This window comes from Nannobrachium achirus (genome assembly GCF_963921795.1).
Source record: "Nannobrachium achirus genome assembly, chromosome: 21".
NCBI classification, from domain to species: Eukaryota; Metazoa; Chordata; class Actinopteri; order Myctophiformes; family Myctophidae; genus Nannobrachium; species Nannobrachium achirus.
In genome coordinates, this window is record NC_137828.1 from 33,560,567 (window position 1) to 33,577,343 (window position 16,777).

The 16,777-nt window shown below is 43.7% G+C and overlaps 1 protein-coding gene across 1 annotated transcript; it reads left to right on the forward strand.

Annotated features, from left to right (window-relative positions):
- Positions 1-1,334: 1,334 nt before the first annotated feature.
- On the forward strand, positions 1,335-11,288 carry prdm14 (PR domain containing 14; the record flags this gene model as incomplete). Its single annotated transcript, XM_080751731.1, has 9 exons — positions 1,335-2,055; positions 2,380-2,433; positions 2,561-2,721; positions 2,902-3,172; positions 3,528-3,730; positions 4,033-4,134; positions 5,301-5,523; positions 8,692-8,785; positions 11,252-11,288. 9 exons carry the CDS (start codon positions 1,335-1,337, stop codon positions 11,286-11,288), a joined length of 1,866 nt encoding a protein of 621 aa, XP_080607857.1.
- Positions 11,289-16,777: the final 5,489 nt, after the last annotated feature.

Genomic DNA, 16,777 nt, shown 5'->3' on the forward strand with positions numbered 1-16,777 from the left:
GCATTTGGTTTTCTGGCCAATAAGAAGACGGCGTGGAAGGAGCATCTTTAAAAGGCCTGAGTGTCCTGAGTGTCTACAGCTAAAGAGATCTCCTGGATGTCCCAGGCTCACACCAACACTCACACACACGCACACACACAGGACTGTCACTGTTAAGTTTACCTGCTGCCGTTGTTTTCTCATTTTGTGTACGCGGACGGACGCTTGTAGCCTATCATTGCATGGAAATGACTCGACCTACTTCAGCGATACACCAGCTTTAAATGATTTCTCCGCAACAAGGACAAACTCAGGCTACGGGGTAAGTTGTTACAGCTTTTACTTTATGGAAAATACACAGGCCATAATAGGCTATAAAATAAGACAATTCCGTTGTGTGTATTTTTGGATGATGATAGAATTCCTTGCCATCTCGTCTGCCGTATTAGTCAAATAATGTCCCGCTGACGTTTAAATCGTTGTTATTGCATAGTCTATAAAAAGCCATGCTTCATTAATGTTGACCTTTGCCGCTGAACCATTGTCCTTTAATTACAGTGTCATGACCCTGATTTGTCAGGTCTCGCGGTTCAAGTCCTATTTATTTAACCAAGTGATTGGGGGAACGCGTCCTAAAAATCACAGAAAGCACTATCTGGCGTTAACTCGTATAAAGATAGCTGTAATTGATGGTCAGTCCGCGTGTGCCCTCAGCTGGAAATATTGCAAACTCTGTCTTCATTATTCAATAGCAGTTTGTTCCATTTGACCCTATGTTTAAACAGTTGTCCATTAACTCGGGTGATTATATATGGGCCCGTTTGAAAAATATTGGCCTATATAAGCTTTTAAATTCAAGATAATTGTAGCCTAATTTTAACAATGAATTAGCCCATCCAAACCGGGACATTGACAGTGCAATAAAACGTCCCATAGTAGCCTAGGCCAGTGGTTCTCAACCTTTTCAGGCTGCGACCCCCCAAATAATCATATTTTAACTGGGGACCCCCCCGCCCTAGCACTAAGAGTTGAGGGCGGCATTACATTTTGTATAACACGCGGTTCTATTGTGAAAATAACAGATCTACATGCTCACAATGCCTCGCAACTGCCATATTTGACAATTTGTACAATGTTTAGTTTTTCATTTTAAAGGTATTAAAATGGTAGCCTATTTAATGTTCCTGCTTTAAACTCAACTAACATCTCTCCCTCGCTCTCTCTCTCTCTCTCTCTCTCTCTCTCTCTCTCTCTCTCTCTCGCTCTCTCTCCCATAAACATAAAGAATATCCACTTTAATTGAACAACGGACAGTCGCTGCTGTGATGTCTGTATCACTGTCCACTATTCCCGCGATGAAGGGCATCAACAAGGGCTTCCACCACCAGCACCACCACCACCACGCCAGCCTGCTTAAGGGCAGCCCTGGCCGCGGCGGGGGCTCGGGTTTCTACCCTTCCCCTCTCCCCCCCGGCCCGCACTACATTGACATCTTCACGGCCACGGGAACGCATCACACGCACAGCCTCCTCCACCACCACCACCACCACAACCCTCTCAAGTCCCTCGGACGCCTGGTGTCGGACACCCAAGCATCCGCCATGCCGCTCAACTTCGCCGGCGGCGCCCCTCCGTTCCTCGGCCACCACCACGGCCACCACCACCACCACGCCTCTGTGCAACACGTCTTGCAGCACAGCATCCCTTATCTGAACCACATGCTGCCCGGGGCGCACGGGGTTTATCCCAAGCATCACGAGGATCTGCATGCCGGCGGACCCCTGTCATCATCGGACTTCAGCGGCAGCCCGTCCAGCGACAGGTCCTCCTCTGCCTCCACCTCGCCGCCCAAGCAGCAGCAGCAGCAGCAGCAGCGGGACGGTTGTTCTCCTCCATCGTCGTTCCGCCTCCGGGGGTCCGCGGCGGATCCGGCGGCAGCGCTGATGAAGAAAACGCGCACTTACAGCTTCAGCGAAGACGACCTGTTCACGGTCCTCTACGGCTACTCCCGGAGCCAGCAGCAGAACGTGGGTCACGCCATATCAGGCGTGGCGCTGGTGCCCGAAAAGTCATCAGGTGAGTTTTACGCGCATGGTTCTGGTGAATATCTATGAGAATGTTCTGCCAAAGAATATCCCAAAATAAGTGTTTCTCAAACGTTTACATTTCAAGGTCTACCCTTAACTCTGACAGTCTATACAAATGGAACCATTTGGTACCATTTGTATACTGTCAGAGTTGAGTTACAGACTTGTATGGGTCAATTTAGACCCCCATAAAGGAACCCACAGAGTCCCTGAAATCCACTTTGAGAACCATTGTTGTATAGGCTATCCTACACTGCTTGTTTCCCATATCACGAGTATATGTTAATAATAGCCTATGTGTTTTTCCTTGTAGTTTCTGACAGCCGAACTCTCCCCATGGACACTGAATCTCTTGAACTTCCCGAAGGTAAGCCTTTATTATAATTTTATTTAGACAGGCCTTTGTGGGCTAATTTTGATACTTTCCTCATCCTAATTTAACACGGGTCCAAAGTTTGACACATGTACTAACTAGTGGCTGTCTTCTTCTTCAGGGTTAACCGTCCTCCAGACGAGCTGTGGAAACGTCTCGCATTACGGAGTGTTCACGGATAAAAGTGGCATCCCTAAAGGCACCCGCTTCGGTCCCTTCCAGGGGAAACTGGTCAATACCAGCGAGATCAAAACATACGACGACAACACACTGATGTGGGAGGTAAGAAATAAGCTGTCAATATGTGTTATGTTTACATTGTAGGCCTATATTGTGTTTATTTGTTATGAATTGGGTACAAAAGGACAGCAATGTAAACTAGCCGTTGTGCTTTTTGTGGTTTAATAAAATCTACATTGGGTAATTTGTGCTTAACGAAATTCTCTCCCTCCACTTCTGCAGGTGTTCGAAAACGGCAGGTTGAGTCACTTCGTGGACGGCAGGGGGGCCTCGGGCAACTGGATGTCCCTGGTGAAATGTGCGCGTTTCCCCGAGGAGCAGAACCTGATCGCGGTGCAGGTGCAGGGCCAGATCTTCTACGAGGCCTGCAAGGAGGTGGCCCCGGGCCAGGAGCTGCTGGTGTGGTACGGGGACTGCTATGTGCAGTTCCTGGGCATTCCACTCACCCTGAAGGTCTCCACGGAGGACAATGAGACGCAGCAACCCCCAGAAGGTCAGTATTAGGCCTTTAGGCCTATAATATACAAATAGGCTATATAAATACGTGCCATTCAAAATTCACTTGCTTATTATTATACACGTATAACAGTCTGTTCCTGTGCGCTAATAGCCCAGTAGCATCAATTCAGCAAAAGCCAAGGTATGGCAACATGGCTGGTGTCTTGCACGCGCTTACACCAGTCAATGTTGCCATACCTTAGCAAAAGGCAGAAGGAATTTATTTTAAGAACTACATTTTATTTTTTTGCCCCTGTAGCCAATATATGGCAGCTGTCATACCTTGCCATTAATGCCATGCCCAATTGACGGCCTAATCTTAATATCGCATTTTATTTAATTCTTCCCAGATTCTGAAGAGGGTTTCAAGTGCGACCGCTGTGGCAAGGTGTTCGCGTACAGGTACTATCGCGACAAGCACCTGAAGTACACGCGCTGCGTGGACCAGGGCGACCGCAAGTTCCCGTGTCACCTGTGCAGCAGGTCCTTCGAGAAGAGAGACCGGCTGCGCATCCACATCCTGCACGTGCACGAGAAACACAGGCCTCACAAGGTAAGGCCTATTGAAAACGCTGCAATGCGTGCGCGTGTGTGCGTGTGTCACTGTGTGTCAGCCCTATATCATTTATGGTATCTAGAGCATCGTAGTATAGCTAAACAAAATATTATGCACAGAAGTTAGCATTGCACACAATGCACATGTGGTGCTGAAAGGACAGCTCCCTCCACTTACACAACACATTTCGTTGGCCGAATGTCAATAAGCTTAGAAAAAATAAATGCAAACGTTTATGAATAAATCACTAGAATGCTTTAACTATTAGCCTAATGATTATGTTGTGTTGTGATCCGCAGTGCTCTGTGTGCGGCAAGAGTTTCTCCCAGTCCTCCAGTCTCAACAAACACATGCGCGTGCACTCCGGAGAGCGACCCTACAAGTGTGTCTACTGCAATAAGGTACGGTTTTATTGTGGAATATAGGATATAGCAGACAGTGGTTCTCTTCTCAAGATGTTGGTCTGGGTCCCCACGTGATAGATACAGATGACAGTGAGGTTTAAGGACTTTTTAATACTAAAAAAAAAAGAAGGAAAAGAAAAGGAATAAAAAGGAGATTTACTGCATCAAAAGTAGCCTAATCAACAAACTGGTCAAACATTGGCCAAATTGTCAAATAATAATACATCTCACAAGCTCTATACAAGCACAAAAGTGTATCTGCTATTTTCACAATATTTACCAGAGTCAAACAAACTGTAATGACTAAACTCAACGATTCCAACTAAGTTCTTGTCAGGATGAGGGGTCCCACTCCCCAGTTCAAATATGATCGGGGGGGGGGGGCACTGGAATATGTATGTGTTATGTATGTGTGTTGCCGTCGTTTTTTCGTATGCGCATCTTTACAAATGCTTATATTAAGATCGCTGAACGGTTGATTCACTAATTGGCTTTTTTTCCTCATTTCGCGCTATATTGGTTTAGGCTTATTACTGCAGGCACGCTCCGCCGACACACTTACATGCTAATTATCGGCCAGATGTACACCCACCCTTTTGTCCGCCGAGGTTATACTTTTAATTTACGGCTCTCGAATGTCCTCCCTGTTTTTATTTACGCAAAGAGTGCTTTGTTTGACCTTCTCCTCCTCCTCGTTATCGAGATAAGCCGCGGTACAGTCTGTCTCTGTATTATTTTGCCGTAAAAAGCAATGAATAGCCTATTCAAGGGGGCCGAATTGCCCCTCTATCCCGCCCTACTTGTTCTCAGATCGAATTGTTAATTTGAGGGGAAAGGTCTAAACTGTAGAATAATTCGTCGTTGTCGGGTTGAAAACCTTGTATGTCCAAAACCGTTCGTTTTGCATTCATCATTTTAAAAATGATTTAAACTAGTGAAAACAGCCGATCTACATGCACACAACGCCTCGCACCTGCTTCTGCTGTTTTCAATACTTTTGTACGACGGCCTTGTATGATGAAGCAGGGCTTTACTTGGCGAAAGAACAACGTACACATTTGAAACTTGGAGATACGAGGTTTCCACCCGACAACGATGATATTTCAGTGACAAAGTCCTCACTGGATTTTTAATTTGATTTTGTTCCATCTCTTCTCCATCAGGCTTTCACCGCCTCCAGTATTTTGCGCACGCACATCCGCCAGCACTCCGGAGAGCGACCCTTCAAATGCAAGCACTGCGGGAAGGCCTTCGCCTCGCACGCCGCGCACGACAGCCATGTGCGCCGCACGCACGCCAAGGACAACAAGGCGTTCCCCTGCGACGTGTGCGGAGAGGCGTTCCAGGACGTGCAAGAACTGAAGAACCACATGAAAAAACACACAGGTAAGAAGAGATTTGTATATTCAAAATATTTAGATTAAAAAAAGCAAAAGCTAAGACACCAGTCATGTACCTAAGCAAAAGGCATGATGAATTTATTTTAAGAAGTACATTTTATTTTTTTGCCCCAGTAAAAATAATTAAAATATAAAGTCCAATTGTCTAATCAAATAATAGCCAATAGGCATATTAAAACAGGCCTTATGAAAGGCCTGTTATAGCTTTAAATACAAATAATTTAGACCTAGACACATGCATATTTACTTATTATGTATTGCACCAATTCTGTAATTTTAAACCCAAATTTTAAAATGTTCCTTTTTTTCTTATTTATTTTTTATTTTTTTTACAGACAAATCACATTTGGAAAGCACCATTATCCCGTCTCCAACTAACGGCTCCTTGGATGAAGTCTATCCAGTAAAAGACAACTCCATCACACAGAGACACGCGGGATTAAATTTACCTTATACCGGATTAACTGTTCTCAATCCAGAATATCGACCATGGAACTAGGCCTCATGTAGAGGCTCCTCCAGCAGCCAGTTGGATGCTTGCTGGAATATGTCTAAAATGTAATATTCTGTTTTATAATTATATTAAATTAAACTATATATATATGACAATTTTAAATTGTCAAAAGGCCGACATGTTAGGGCATTTATTTATTTGAGTCTGTTGTGTTGGTGGTGTTTTGTGTCTAAAAAGCTTTCTTTCTATAATGTTTTTGTCAGTCTCAATGTAAATACGACTTGTATTATTAGTATGATAATATTATTATTGTATTATTGTTATGTTATTATTCACTTGAAATCAAAGTTGATAAAAGCTTTAAGCTTTAATTTGTGTATAAAAACACATTACACTACCTCTTAATTTATGTTACAAAATCAAATGAAAGTGTCTGTATTTGTATTTGTACCATAAGCACATTTTTACAAAACATCGAATACAATTCTGAGCATGAACATATTTTTACATTTGTCGTCTCATTGTTTTGGTCAAGTTAAAAGTGAACCTCCCTGCCTTTCTAAATCACAAAAACGAATAATTAAATGTGTGAGATCTTGTGGGCATTAAGACATCTTAAAAATACTGTATGCTATATTATTGATGGCAACTATTAGTTATAATATGGCTAACGTAATGACGGTTATCATTGTATATCATGATGAGCCATTAAGAATCTTTAATCAGGTTTTTGGTCAAGCAACATTTAGCAATAGCAATATTTTAGACTCTTTATTATAATTTTTCACACCTTAGTCCTGATGTCCTGCTTCTGCCTTTTTGCATGTTGCTGTCCTCCCAGTATATGTGGAGGCAGGCAACATACAAGATGTAATGTTATGAAGAGGATGCAGATGTTTAATATTTCAATATGAAACTACAATGAATGTTTTAGCACATTTCCACAGATATACAGTATAGGTTCACGTACAGTCAGACAGAAAATGGGTGAAGGTTGATCAATTCAATTCAAAGGAGCTTTATTGGCATGAGAAAACATAAGTTTACATTGCCAAAGCAAGTGTCACAAATAAAATAATTGTGTAAACAGAGCTATGTCTCACACACACACACACACGCACGCACGCACGCACACACACACACACACACACACACACACACACACACACACACACACACACACACACACACACACACACACACACACACTATATATATGTATATATATATATATATATATATATAATATATACATACATACACAGGGTATAAAGCTTTTGGAACAAAAAGCAGCATTATTTGTTCTCAAAATGCATTTAAAGGTAGCAGCTCTGTTTCATACTGTATGTGCAGTAGGTCTAGATGTCAATCCATGGTTTGTAGTCCTTAGGGTGGTTGTGTTCCAGTCCACAAATCTTGCTGCTGTGTTCGCACATTGTTGTATTTCTCCCAGTAGGTATGGGAGTTTTTCATCATTGGTCATGTTTTCAAACTCACTTCGGCTGTGTGTAATCTGTGGAAAGTATGTATGTGTGACCAGAGAGTTTGTGCTGGTTTCTAGAAGTGTGAGCCTGCAGCGTCTGCAGTCTGCACTGTATGCATGCATCTGTCAGCCCAGTGTTTACCCATGTTGATGGATGGAGGAGTGGAGGCTCAGTGCAGCCCACTGAGTGAAAATGAACAAACCTCTGCATGTGTACCAAATGAATGACAATGGAGTGCAGCTATGAGGTGGTCCCTGCCAGGGAAGAATGAGCAGCCACAGACACAAAGGACACCCATCTGCTGCACTCTGAGTGTGCCTCACTGTCACCAACTGTCCCAATGTGTTCTCCTATGAGGCAGGGGGGTCATCAATGCGTCCTTGGGTTTTTGAAAGGCGCCATATACATTTATTATCGATGTGTCCATATACACAGGCAAGTGTGTCAGTGGAAGACCTATCCGTAGCAAATCTTTGATTAAAAAACTACAGTATGTGGACCCCCCATTATGATGTTCTTAGTGTGTTCATGTAATATGCAAATAAAGTGCACTGACTGTACAGATAAGACCCAATTATTGAAATCACTGTACTTGGACCATGCTGCATTTTGATGCCTGTATTGGCTGTATATACAGCCAGCTGACTTGTCAGTCCAGTCCCCAGGTGTTCTTAAACCTAGATAAGACACCAATTTCATTAAGGCAGAAGTATTATCATTTAAAAAATGGTTGGAGACACTATGACGCATTAGGAGCCCACTAGTATAGATGTAGGTCTATGTGCTTTTGGTAATATTATTGACCGCTTATGGCAAAAATGAAGTTTCATGAAAATGTCCATAACAGGCCCTTTCCTAAATCACAGTAGAGAGAGAAGTGGGTTTGGTGGATGGATGGGTGTGCTGAATAGATGGATGGATAGATGGATCAGATAGACAGAGAATGGTAAGATAGAAATAGATTGTAAGGAGGCAGCTAAAGAGAGAGAGAGATCAAAACTAAACAAAAGAAAAAGTGGAGAAACAGAAAAAAGAAAGTGGTACCAGGTTAGAGAGGTAGATGAACATGCAGAGTAAATGGAGGGGGGGGGGGGGTCATAGACAGACGAGGAAAGCTCCAATTGGTACAGCGATGGTGGCGGCAGCATGGGGTCTGACAGATGACACGGCGTTCAGTCTTTGTCTCTGTGTTCCACTATGTCACCTTTGACCTCAGTGATGGCCAGGGTGAACCATGGCGGCATGCAGGCGTGGAGCGTAGGACACAGGGAGTCCAGAGAAAGAGGACAAGCAGGAGATGTCGTGCCACTGTACTGGGAGACAAAAGAAAACAACCTACTAGAAAGAGAGACAGAAAGAAAGAGAGATAGAATGAAGAAGAAGAAGAAGATAAATAGATAGAATTACAGAATTAGTTTTTTGTTACCTGTTGGTTACCTTGTAGTTTTACTGTATTTTTCAATATATGTTTCTATTTCATTTACATTTTACCAAGAGTATCAGAGAGTACCCAGGGTACTCATACATTCTGGTCAGAATTCCAAAATATCTGCCATGTTCAAGGGGGGTGGGATTCCCCTGTTGCGTAAGAGGCATAGATGATTGGTTCGAAGAGACCTGGGTTCGAATCCAGGTCGTTACACTCGGGCCTTGTCCGGGACCAGGATTCCCAGCAGGGCAGACGTCACAGGGGGACAGCCCTGTCTGAAGCCCAGAAGCCTGATGTCTCACAGTAAAAAGACCATGGGTGTCATTTTAAACAGAGGGTTCATTTATGCTATCAGATTTTTTCTCTCTCTCTTTTTTTTTTTACAGTGAGCTCTGTTCAATTGTGGAATTAGATGTTTGGTTTCCCATGCGTTCTGAGTTTGAATCAAAGTGGTTACACACAAGTCACCAACAGGCAGGCAGGAGTTCAATGGTCAGTAAAAGGTCCTAGAAAAGTTTATTGCCACTAGTGTTGATGATGTCTTGTATATTATTGTATGTCATTAAATGTCTTGTTGAATTGAATACACAGGACCACAATGGAAACAAGCCTTTAGGGCTTTTTATATCCTTTTAGTGTCATTGTATAATCGTACCACTGCACTATTTGTGAACCGTTAATAAAGTATTCAATCAAAACAAAGAGTGATTTGCTGGGGGGGTAAAAGTGTGGCAAAAATAAGCACTAAAACAGTGATTTTCAACCAGTGGTCTGGGCTGGGGACCACCAGTGGTCCTTGGGGAGGTTCCAGCCCAGGTGGTCCCCAGCAGTTGTTAACCAAATGGACCCTTTTAGATATTTAACTCTTGAGAGAGTGAAATGAAACCAAATGGACCCGTACGGGTCCATTTGGTTTAATTTCACTCTCTCAAGAGTTACATTATTGCTAAACACCTGCATTACTTAATTATCAAGAAGTCTACACAATTAGAGAATAGAAGAATTGTTATTGTTTGTGATCAACGTTGGCCTGTCATCTCTCATAGTAATTGTGGACAAAATGGAAAATATTCTGAGTTTTGGGTCTGAGAGGCTAAATCTCATCAAATGGTGGTCCGTGGCTCAAATGCAGAATAAATAATGGACCTTGATATGAAATAGGTTGAAAACCACTGTGCTTAAGCTAAATGAGAGCAGTGGAAGAAGGGTTTTCTGGCTTTAAAGATGCAGACCACTTGTGTGCTGCATGCATTCTCTGTGGGTCTGGGCTGAAATGTTTGCTGCCGGGGGGGAGTGAGTGAGCGACGGCTTAATAGTCCCCCAGGCTGCCTGGCTCCTCCATCCAGCCTGCCTGGTTATCACCCAGAACGGATGGACGGCAGCCCCCCGGGTCAGGGGGGTCACCCACCCCTCTCAGCCAATGTTTAACAGCCTCCCCTCTCCCTTCAAATGGCAGAAATATGGATGCTTGAACAAGTGTAGATCAGGCCTTCATTGGACCGGGCCACTCCCACGTATACATATACAACCCCCACGCTCCCGTGAAGGGACTGCCATGAATGGAGGACGCTCTCCCTTTGGTGTTGTTCCCCAGAACAGAGGGGCGGAGGAGAAGGACGGCAGACCAAACAAAGACAGAATGAAAGACAGAAAGGGACAAGGCAGAAAGGAGAGGATAAGCTGTCAGAGCTGCTGTCAGAGCTGCTGTCTCTCAGGCCGTTAGCAAGCGGTATAAGGCCCCTTCGCCAGCATCTTTCTGATTGGTTGATTTAGATGGCCAGGCAGTGGCGAGGTCAGGATGATTTTTTTTATCCAGGTTGTTTATACCGATTGATTTCACACTTAATCTCAGGGCGAGTTAACGCTGTCTCTGGAGGGCCGTCCATCAGATTAATCTTTATATTAATGTGATATTAATGATATGGCCTCCCATCACAAGGGCAGTGGCTTTTTATTGCTTAGTAGGTTCGCTTAGGTTAATTCCCTCTGAGGTTGAAGCAAGGGGCCCATAACTCTGAAATAATGCCATGATAGTAGACCACAAAGCTTTATAATGGCCAGGTCAAGTCAACGGTCAAGCCCCCGATAAATGTTGCTTCAATCAGGTTCAATTTAGCAATGAATTAGTCATTTGTATTGATACGTAGAATAAACATTTGCCATTGCAGTTGTATAATGTATATATCTGAATGCCTGCCCACATCTGTCCTGTCCTGTCCTGTCCTGTCCTGTCCTGTCCTGTCCTGTCCTGTCCTGTCCTGTCCTCTCCTGTCCTCTCCTCTCCTCTCCTCTCCTCTCCTCTCCTCTCCTCTCCTCTCCTCTCCTCTCCTCTCCGTCTCTGTGTCAGTAGTAAGCCTGTCTCGCTGAGTGGTCGGCTGCTCTGATCTATTAGCTTCTATTGATCGTCTAATAGCTGTCAGTGTAGTGTATGTATTCTGTGTGTGTGTGTGTGTGTGTGTGTGTGTGTGTGTGTGTGTGTGTGTGTGTGTGTGTGTGTGTGTGTGTGTGTGTGTGTGTGTGTGTGTGTGTGCGCGTGCGTGTGTGTGTGTGTGTGTGTGTGTGTGTGTGTGTGTGTGTGTGTGTGTGTGTGTGTGTGTGTGTGTGTGTGTGTGTGTGTGTGTGTGTGTGTGTGCGCGCGCAGGCTAACGTAACGTTGAGGCCAGGCTCTGGTCCAGACAGGACCCTCAGGCTCTCAGCTGAGTGGACTCATAAATGTTGCTATAACCACACCAGCCTTTTGTTCATCTGTCCGTCTCTCTCCATCCTTCCTTACCAACAAGCCTCCATAGAACCACCTCAACCATTTTAAAAGAGTAACAATCAATTGAAAGAAAGAGACAGAGAGAGAGAGAAGAGAAATATAAAGAAATAAACTAACAAAGGAAGGAACGATAGAAAGAAAGAAGGAATATATTTGATAGGAGCCTTCTTTTCTGTGTTTACACTGAAATTGTTAATATTGCGCTAGATGAGGCTGCAATTTTTGAAAAGGTTTGACAAATTTGGATGGAAATTGAGTGCTTTTACTTTGGTACAGTAAGTATATTTTGATGCCGATGCCTTTGTATTTTTACTCGGGGCGGCAGTGGCTCAGGGGTAGAGTTGCCGTACTTAGAACGGAGGGTTCCTGAAGGGTTCCCAGTTCGATCCTGGGCTCCCCCAGAGCTAGCGTCGAAGAGTCCCCGCCGTGCCTTGCATAGTTTCCTCCACCATCGGTGTATGAATGTGTGTGTGAATGGGAGAATGTAATGCACAAGCTCTGTAAAGCGCCTTGGATAAAGATGCTATAAATGCACCATTTACCCAAGTAAAAGTTTTAATACAGGCCTTTTACACATTTCTACATTGTGGTGTTGCTACTTACACTCAGTACTTCTTTCATCACCACTGGTGAGTTCCACTGGGACCAGCAGTGACTGTACAGCTAGAGCTGTACCAGGCACGTGCTCATAGACATCAAAGGGGGCTTGAGCCCCTGCCCTTTTATCCGTCTGTATGAAGTGCCCTCTCCAGACCATAATGCAGTTTTTACTATGGTGAAAGAAATGCAAATGCCCTCTTTCCATGCCATACCTGAAAGCAGCAGTCAAGAGAATTGCCTTGTCCAAACACTCCTGAACTTGAATGCAGCATCTCACGTTGAAAGAATTGTCCTCTCTGCTCTGTGTAGAAATCCATGCCGTTACGCCACATCTCCGGTATTGACTTGATTATATTTAGTTCAGTGTGGTATCAAGCACCGAAAATAGCCGACCTCTAAGCTTGTGAGCTTGGAGGTCTGCTATTTTCGACAGTTTCACCAAAAGGCCCTTTTAGGAATTTCAGCCTCTAACATTCTCTGCACGGCCCTGAGCTGTACTATACAGGAGCTGAGCGGTCCATTGTTATCCTCTCAGGACTTTACAGAGCACAGGGAGATCCAGAGGCCCACATGCTGTTGGTTGGATGAAAGAGAGATCAAACGCTGTCAGCAAAGCTCCACCATACTGCTACAGAGCTCTGTGTTTGTGTGTGTGCGCACGCGTTCGTCCATGTGTGCGTGCATGCGTGCACACGTGCCAGGGGGGGATGCATGCATGAAGAAGAGGGCAGATGGCCTTATCCCACTTCGTGGGGGCTGGTGTGGGGTTCCACTGTGGTCCCATGGGGCAGCACACTGCGACCACCTCCTAAACCCACTTCACCCACACAGCACATCCGTCCCAACTTCTAACTTAGATCCTACCTGGAGGTCAGGATTTAGATAAACATTGAATGACAGATGCTATAAGAAATGCATGGACCTTTGGACTTTGCTGATTATTGCTGAGTATTCTTTAATGCAGTGGTTCTCAAACTTGGGGTCGGGCTAAAGATAATTAGCTTAATGTACATTTTTTCTCACTCAACGGTAAACAAACCAACACACAGTATAAGTGTATACAGGGTATCTTTTTTAAGTGACAATTTATGGACTTTCAAGATCGTTTTAATACCAAACTGGCCAAACTGTCAAATATTAAGTAAGCAAGAGGCGAACATTGTGAAAATAGCAGATCTACATGCTCACAACGCCTCGCAGTGCGAGGAGTTGATCTGAGCTGTTTTGAGAACCCCAGCTATGTTTTGTAAAGAAACATAACTGCATTTTGTCTTGAAGTGGCATTATGTAACTTTTTTTGAATGAAAATGTTTAATTTTCTATGGTACAATATAACTTATACAACCGGGGGGTGGTTGTATTTGGTCTCCCTGTTCTTCTATTGAGATATTTAGATCACAAGTCATGTCTCACAGGATCTGACCAAAACATTTGACCTGATGGTCAAGATTTAATTTATCCCCTGAGCAAGCAGGTAGACTCTATTAGCTCAATGGTACACATTTCTGCGCCTGGCAGGAGACTCGGGTTCAAATCCAGGGTAGAAGAGAAGTTACATATAGTGTAAACACGGAAGGTTACGGTTAATTACATTTTGGTTGGTTAAAGAGGGGGCTTTAGAATATGAAAGGATCTGGGTTGGTCAGAGTAACCTAAAGTAACCGTTTCTCTCACTTCGGTTGGAACCATTTAAATGAACCCTCATTCTTTTCTTTGAGCCCGGGGCTGATTCAGATGCATGCGGTGCTGGTGATGATGAGTTAAATCTGCTTGTAGGTTGACATGTTACATTGTCATTCAGAATGTTAGAAAGTGTTCTAGGGGTTTTCTCCCCATGATCCATACCACACAATAGTTCCTGGTGTGCTATTTGTGTCTCTTTATGCGCAGTCATTGTATGGAGCCCACTGTTATTCCTCTGGGTGATCAAGACAGCAGCAGGGAAACTATAGCAGAAGATACTGTACTCTCTCTCTCACTCTCTCTCTCTCTCTCTCTCTCTCTCTCTCTCTCTCTCTCTCTCTCTCTTTCTCTCTCTCCCGCTCTCTCGCTCTCAAGAATTGTACAACTTCCATACTATTTCAATGCATCTCTGCCACACATGTACCGTACACACATGCATGTCATGTCACCTCCACACACCACCACCACCACCACCATGTGCAGACTTGCATGTGCAGAGAAAGTCACAGCACTTTAGACATGCCTCTCATGTATGCATACAATGATATCATATACTACATGCCCACACATTGAGACATCTCAACCCGTTAAAGCTGGGTAAGCATCTGTACAATTTTGGATTTCTTTGGCTGGATTAGAGTTGATTTCTTTTTCTTCTTTTTTTTTGACTAAAGCCTTTGCTTCTGGAGCTCCCTGGAATAAAATATTTTTTTAGATGAGGAGGGTACCACAGCCAAATAGATATGAAAAATGTTGGGGGTCCTTTTCATGAAAAAGATTGAGAACCACTGACATATAGCAAAATATGGGGTCCCCAGATGATTAGCTTAATATGTAACATTGTTTTCTCACTCAACAGTAAACAAACCAAAATAAAGTTTAAGTGAATAGGGGGTATATATGCACATTTCTAAAATGACAATTTAGGGACTTTTTAATACCTCTAAAATGACAAATTAAACATTGGCCAAATTGTCAAATATTAGAGGCAGAAATTGTGAAAATAGACGATCTGCTATTTTCACAACAGAACCGTGTTATACAATATGCCTCAACTCTTAGTGCTCGTCAGGGTGGTGGGGGGTCCTCAGTTAAAATATGATTATTAGGGGGGTCGCGGCCTGAAAAGGTTGAGGACCACTGGGTTAACAGACCGTGGCCATGTAAGTACCAGGCCAGTTGATGTTTGCCTCGTGTTGCTGACCAGCACTGCGGTGCTGGGGAATGTAGCTCTCAGTGGGACTGTTCTCTCAGTTCTCTGTGGGACAGCGGTAAAGGCTGGAAGGACTTCTAACTGCTGCTGCAGGACAGTGGGACCACATGCTGCTAGTACAATAGGTCAGTAGAAAGGCACACATGGCCCCAAGTTGTCCCGCAGAAAATCCAGGAGCCATTTTTAGTTAAAGGGGAAAAAAAGGAAAAAAGAAAAAGAAAACAAAAAAATGTTATATTGTCCAATGATCGAATATGTTAATACAATATAACTTATACAGTTGGGGTGGTTGTATTCGGTCTCCCCGATCTTCTATTGAGACATTTAGGCGAGATCTGGTGTCTAGGTTTGGACACAACCTTTGACACAATCCTACAAACGTATTTCTGGTTCTATTTCTTATTTCTTGTTTGACCTGAAGGTCACAATTAAATTTTACCCCAGAGCAAGCAGGCATGCTCTATTAGCTTTTTATTTTTACTTTTTTTTTTACCCTAACCCTAACCCTTTTCATTTTGTATTGTATAAAATATATTAATATATATGTTATTTCAGAGTGGGAAAGAGAGAGTGGAGTACCCAATGTTTACTTTTTATCTGGATCCCCAATTTGGTACTTCTCTTGTTGCAGCTCCTGGGGTCCACAACATGTAAAATAGCACCAGACTCATTTACCCAAAAGATGTGAAGTACTGTAAGTGATCCAGAATACAAAAGTAGCTAAATCCAGTGTGTTAATCTAACTCTGAGAGTGAGAGTTGAATCGACACTCAGGGTTTTACGGTGCACATTCTGTGAGCCACATCAGTAAAATAACTGTTGTGTTTGTTTCCCCTGAGGAGGACAGGATTTACAACATATGGACACTGTACTCGGACCACATGCACGTCCATGCCCCCGCCAGGCCACATCCCTGCCTCTGTTGGCCAAACTAATCCCGCCTAAGCTGTCCATTTAGACTAACCAGTAACACTCACAGACGTACGGCTGACCATCCACACTCTGATCAAACACAGAACTGTTTGCTCGCACACTCTCTTTCTCCCTTTCTCTATTGTACGTGCGTGTGTGTGTGTGTGTGTGTGTGCGTGTGCGTGTGCGTGTGCGTGTGTGTGTGTGTGTGTGTGTGTGTGCGTCCGTGGAGACAGAGAAAGAAAGAAAAGAGAGAGGAGGAAGACGGACAGGTTGACAGAGATCTCTCAACCCACTTGTACTGGATTAGCTATTGGATTAGACACACCACCACCACCACCATCACCATCATCACCATCACCTCTCTCCCTCCCTCCCCCAGGGCACATGGTCACCAGCCATTCAAGAGGGCTAATGATCAATTCCCCCATGGAGGGTCCTGAGAATGAGAGTGCATGAGTGACCCAACCACCAGTACAGTAATACTACCAGTACATTAACTTAGTTACCAGGGCCCAAGGAGGAGGGACCTTAATTATTTTATACTTTAGCTATTGAAAAATAGCACATATACAAGCTCACAGTGTGGCACTGAGTGCCACGCTGCAAGCTTGTATATCTGCTATTTTTGAAAAGTCGTGAAAATGTGTGCAAGTCTTTGAATATATGTATTTTTTAAGCGAACATTTGTAACTAAAATGGTC